This window comes from Tasmannia lanceolata, unplaced genomic scaffold, assembly GCF_043159265.1.
Source record: "Tasmannia lanceolata isolate RefF3 unplaced genomic scaffold, GAP_Taslan_0.1 ptg000006l, whole genome shotgun sequence".
NCBI lineage: Eukaryota > Viridiplantae > Streptophyta > Magnoliopsida > Canellales > Winteraceae > Tasmannia > Tasmannia lanceolata.
The window spans coordinates 89198-95220 of NW_027518683.1; the positions used below are offsets into that span (position 1 = coordinate 89198).

The 6023-nt window shown below is 42.4% G+C and overlaps 1 protein-coding gene across 1 annotated transcript; it reads right to left on the reverse strand.

The window, feature by feature from the left end:
* Window positions 1-660: 660 nt before the first annotated feature.
* On the reverse strand, window positions 661-4254 carry LOC143879131 (aspartyl protease family protein At5g10770-like). Its single transcript, XM_077381318.1, has 2 exons — window positions 4077-4254; window positions 661-2340 (listed from the first exon to the last, which is right to left on the reverse strand). Exons 1-2 carry the CDS (start codon window positions 4231-4233, stop codon window positions 1109-1111), a joined length of 1389 nt encoding a protein of 462 aa, XP_077237433.1. The 5' UTR covers window positions 4234-4254; the 3' UTR covers window positions 661-1108.
* Between the last annotated feature and the right edge of the window lie 1769 nt (window positions 4255-6023).

Consider the following 6023-nt stretch of genomic DNA (forward strand, 5'->3'; position numbering starts at 1 on the left):
AAAGAGGTAAAATCTTATGAAATATGATATTACAACTATGATATGGGTGTTATGGAAAGAAAGGAATGCTAGGGGTTTTTGAAGGTCCCTTCACTTCTTCTTCGTCAAGATTTTAGCTCTAACCATCGCTTGGGTAAGAGTTTTGCCTAGCTTTCAATTTGTATCTTCGCATGACCTATGTCAAGGATGGTCAGAGGTATGTAACATCAGGGAAATGAAGCCGTCCATAAATCAGGATTGGGAGCCGTTGAGTAGAGGCTCTCTATAGTTGAATTTTGATGGCTTTAGTTTGTTGAACCCGGGGTTGGTAGGAGTAGGTGGCCTTAAGCGGAAATACATTATGGGCCTATTCAAGCTCAATTGGGATCGCCAACTCCAATGAAGCAGAGATTAGAGCTGTCTATCAAGGAATCAAATTGATTGATCAAGAGCTCCTAGACAAGGTCATAGTAGAGGGTGGTTCTTTGAATGCGGTAAGATGGTTAAAGGGAAGTGAGGCCCATTCATGGCGGTTTGCACAGTGGGTTGATGAGATCACAGATTGAGTGGCGGAATCCTCCATTGCATTTCATCATGTAAGAAGATCGGCTAATAGTGAGGCCGATAGGCTAGGCTGGGAGGGGGTTTGAAGGGTGGAGTTGGAAGATTTCAACTTTCTTCCTATCTATTTTTGCTACTTGTATGGTTTTTCTTTGTTTCTCTGTATTGTTTGATTGATTAACTTGATTGTTGCAGTTCTCCCATGCTTCTTTTCTCTATTAATTCAATTCTTTAGCATTTCATGGATTTTAGCGTCCATGGCGGAAGGCATTTCGTGGATTGTCTGTTGTATCCGTGAGCAGCCACCTCATGAATGGAGACAAAAGCTACTGAAAAGTGACACTCTGGCTGCTAGCAGATGCAACAGACCATCCGGAAAATGCCTTCTCCATGGACGCTAGCAAATCTCTTAACTCGGACATTTCCTTTACTTAATTTTTACTACTGCGCACCATTACTATTCTTTTACTAATTACACTCAAACCTCTCCTTGGTTTTTGGTCTTCACATTGTTTTATTTTTTTGGGTGGGGTAGATAGAAAGTAAGAGGTTGTGCTATATAATTTCATCAAGTGCAAGCTGCTTCACCGAACCCGATCCTCCCCCGGGCTACGTCGTAAACCACCTGGTACGTCTGCTGCTGTTTGTTGCCGATAATGGCGACGTCGTCGGGAGCGTTGTTGCCGGCGAAGGCCAGGCAAATCTGGGATGGGCTGCTGCCGTAAAGAATCCCCTTGACATTCACGTCCACGCCTCCCCGGAATTGCAATGTTATCTTGGGCACTGTCACCGTATCGTAGCCGGTGAGGTCATAGCAGGTGTCCAATATGGACAATGCTTCAGCCGAAGGGTAGTTTGACATGTACTGTCGAAAAGCCCCACGCAGAGCAGAATAGGCTGAGGGAGCGAGGCGAGTGATGACGGTGCCTGAATCGATGAGGGTGCCCGCAGAGGAGAACACCATCGGGGAAATTCCCAACTTACGGCCCCCGACACTTATGCCCATCATGTCAAGGAAGTAGAAGGATGGGGCATCGGGTTGGGTGAGCAGCGGCGTGAATTTAAAAGAGTTGTAATTGGCCTCTTCCCCAAACTTTAGAAATCCAGTGGAGCTGGATGGCGAAGAAGGGAGACAGTAGGAGAAAACCCTTGAGAATTTTTGTGCTGTCTGAGACACTAGAGACAGCTTGCCTCGTCCCAGTCCAAGAACACCGGCCGTTTTGCCAAAGAGGCCCCGATTCCTCTGACCGCATCCGAATGGGAAATTGGGAACAACAGCGGAGGGGGTGAGTGTGAGTGTGTCATGGGCAAAGAATCCGATTGAGTATGACTGGTCGCCGTACCTGATGCCATAGAGGCAGGTGGAGGAGGAGCAACCGGGAGCGTTGCCTGCGGTCGATTTGAGTTGGGAACACTCGGCCGAGTTGCACGACACATTGAGATAAGAGGATGAGTTGGATGAGTCAAAGATGGGGTCCTGCTGTGGGTAGCAGTAGGCTGCACAGGGGTGGCATTGGATCCAGGTGAAGTCACTGCCTGTGTCGAAAACAACCGTCATATCTCTTTTGGGAGTGCCAAAACCTATGGTGACCACGTAATTGCCGGTTTCAACAAGGCGGCCATCGTGGGCTGGGAGTAGTGTCTGTCCTTGGAGGACTCGCTTAGAAATCCGGGATCGGAGCGAGTTGACTCGGCATTCGTCTTCAAGGAGGATTTGTATGGCGGCTTTGGTAGGTTGGGAGGAGGAGGAGCAGGGTCCATGTCGGTGCACTACTCGAATCGCTGCTGATCGTTCATAACCTGTAGTCACGTTACGTACAAAAATACCCTTGTCATCCTCCATCAATACATGCTTGTATGTCTGTATCCAACTAAAGCGTTCAAAATAACAAGTGGTGGAGGGAGAGGTGCCAAAACAAGCTTATATAAATTCCATCTGCCTTTCACAATTTAATTTGAAAAAGTTTTGGAATGTTATTATTTAAAGAGGTATCTTGAATGGGAGCTGATAACGGAACCCACTATACTTTAAAAGAACAACATTTCATTATAACAATGCCTTGTTTTCATATTGACACTCCTTTCTTTATTTAAACTTTGAGGTAGAATGTTACATTGAAGGGGGATTACATGTTTGTGTATATGAGAGAGGTGGGAATCGAGGAACCTCCATGGATAGTTCACGATCTAAACATCTTGATAAAATTAAGAGAATTTCTATTAATCTCAAAGGATAAACATAGCAAGAGATAAACACAATTAGAGAAAGTAATAAAGATAGAAATCCAAACTACTAAATATAGCTTAGTTGCTAATTTATCTAAACTACCTAATCTACCACATGCCCAATCAACGGTCAAGATCTAATCTTTGTTTGATGAACGGCTAATTATGGTTGGCAATTTTTCAATAAAAGATCGAAAACAAATCTTTATGGTATCTCAGATTGCGTGTTACATTCCCAAATTGCCCTCTTGCCCCTCTTTGATTTTCCCTTTTTTCCCTTAAGCGGGCAATGGTTATTATGTATTTTCCAATTATTGCAAAATGCATAGCGAATTTTTTGGTGATTTCCTTCCCTCCTAATTGTACTCTCTCTCTCTCTCTCTCTCTCTCTCTCTCCCCTACGGACTTTCAATTAGGTGAGAAATTTTTGGGAAAAAGAGAGATTTTTGGGGATAAGAGGATTTTGTGCATTTCTGCCAAACTTCTTTTTCTTTGTCAGCCACATCATTCCTTTCAATTTGGGCTTTTCACCATCCAAGCGGATCCTTTGGGCTTGGAATTTTTAAAATTGCCACTCTTCTTGCCACATGATATGCATTGGTGTAAAATAGTGGGCCCCACTCATCAGAACATGAAGTTTACGATGATGGACCCACTACATCTAAATTTTGAGATTTTACCAAGTCCCTACAGTTCATTATTTTGCCAAAAAGAATGTACAGCCCACACCATAGATGGTCAAAACCGTCCATTTCATGGGTCACGATGTAAATAGGCTGTGCCCCAAAAATCATTTCCATAAGATGATCCCAACCCTCCAATGTATATAGGTTTCCATAATATACTGTTCCTCTATAGATTGGAGGTTCATCCTATGGAAATGATATCTCGGCCACAACTAATTTACGTTGCAGACTATCAAATGGATGGTTTCGATCATCCTATGACATGGGCTGTAGATAGGGGTGGCAACAGATCGGTCCAGTTTGACCCCCAAACCGAAACCGAACTGAACCGAAACCGAAACACTCCAAACCAAACCGATCAGATGAAAAGGGGCACATTTATCATTTTCCTATGAAAGGGGGCGTATTTATGATTGTCCAAATTTAGGGTACTGAAAATATTTTGTATCTAGTCCCTACAATTCCTGTCTAACAGATGAGATGAAATAGCGGAAAAGAAACAAGTTCCTGTTGCTACAGATATAATTTATAAGGTAGCAATTATGTATATGTGATATATAGAATGCCAACCATCCATCGGTATGAACATTAGGCATGATAATCTAATTAGATTGGGAAGTTAACCTGTGGAAGCAGGCATAGAGCAAACTGGTGTTGGTAGGAGAGAGCCGAGTTTGACATAAAGGTTTTCACTGCCTCCTCCAAAGTCCGCCCCGGAACAATCCCACACAAAAGAAGAGAAGAGAAGATAAGGGAAGAAGAAATAGAGATTGGCAGGCATGGCAAAGGGTGGTGGTGTCAGATGGTCACAGAGACGGTATTTAAGAAGATTATTGTGGACTAATTGTCAAGTCCCCACTTTCCCGTTCCAATTAAAATTGTTGCTTGTTTAATAGCTAGCTGGTCGATGAGGCAGACAAGATTATATAATTCCTGGATAGGTCGTCAGCAACCTTGGGTTATACTAATACGAAAAGCAAGAGAATGCAATGGGATGGAGGGTAAGTGCGACACATAAAATTGAGTGCGCATAAGAATTTGAAATGCACTCGTGGACACCACTATGGAAAGAGATTAATATGGTTGACTTGTTGGAAAGTTTCTAAAAGGTTAAAACTTCTAACCTTGATAGTATCTCTAAAGAAACAAAGATTCTATGATTAGACTCCTTAATATGAGTGTGGCCTTGCATATTTAGTAACGTTTCATGTTCATAGGGTAATCCCTTGAATTAGGAAATGTTTGGAGAATGAAAGATAGCCCAAATTGCACTTTCTATTTTGGGCATAATTGCCAAACGAATTTGGACAAATTGAGGAAATGAGCTTTTGCCTATAAAAGAGACCCTTGGTCCCTCTTGCCACACACTACAACACTAGAACTCATTGAGAGAGAAGATAGTTCATTTTTGAGAGGTTTCCCATAGACCTATGGGTGTGCAAGGTAAGAGAAGAACAAGGGGGATTTCTAGGCCTTCATTGTGCTTAGAAATGATCGAAGACTCGTTGGATTTCAAGCTCCAAAGTGGCAGTCATGGTGAAAGGTACATCAAACCCATCTCATTAAATTTAAAATTTTCTTTGTTTTCATTGCCTAAGATCCAAAGGGATCATTAAGTTAATGTTTAGAATAACATTTGGTATCAGAGCACTGGTTGTAGGCTTTGAATTCAGAGAAAAATCAAGTTTTTGGGTTATTTCTGCTAATTTGGAGATCGCCGGAAAACTCGTTTCCACCGGCGACCGGCGTCTTTTTTCGGCGATCGGCTGATATAATCTTATTCCTCTTCTACCGAGGATCCTTCACCTAAAATTTCAATTCAATCCAACGGTCAAGTATGGAGAACGAGGGTTTTGAAACTTAATGGCATTTCTGTAATTTATTGGGCTGTTTTTCGGAAACGTTCCCGTAGGGAAGACAACCATATTCTTGAAATGGTGATTTTTGGAACAACTAATAGTATATGGTACTTTTTGTAACTTAGAAGTCTCTTATGGATTGAAATGGTAGTTTTCATAACAACTACTGTGAAATGGTAGTTTTCAAAAGAAACTGCCATTTATTAGTAAACTACTATACCCTTTTAAATATAGTCAGCCGCGTCACCGTGGCGCTTTCTTGGTCAAACCAGAGTTGACTGAACCAACCAGCAGCGGGGTGAATTATCCTTGGGGAGGTGAAAAATCAGAAGGGGGTGAATTTATCCGAGACCAGAATCCTTCCGGGGCCGGTTCAGCCTTTTTCTGGCTGTTTCTTAGCAAACCGAGACCCGTTCCTAAACCCTCTAGGTCCCCTCTATCTTCAGAATTTTTTTTTAGGGCCATAGCCTTCCAATTTCTACGAAATCTATCCTTTTTGGCATATTTGGGTTTCCCTACTACAAGCCTTTTGAACCCATTTTTGGGGAATTTTTTACAAAATAGGGCTCCTTCCTAAGGTTTTTTGGCATTCTGGATCCATTGGTGTAGGTTTTGAACCCATCTGAGGATCGAATCTTATAGCTCATGTGTAAGGTGCTTGTAGGCCTCCCTTTGTGAGTGGTTTTTGGACCCTTTAAAGTTCTAATTTCTT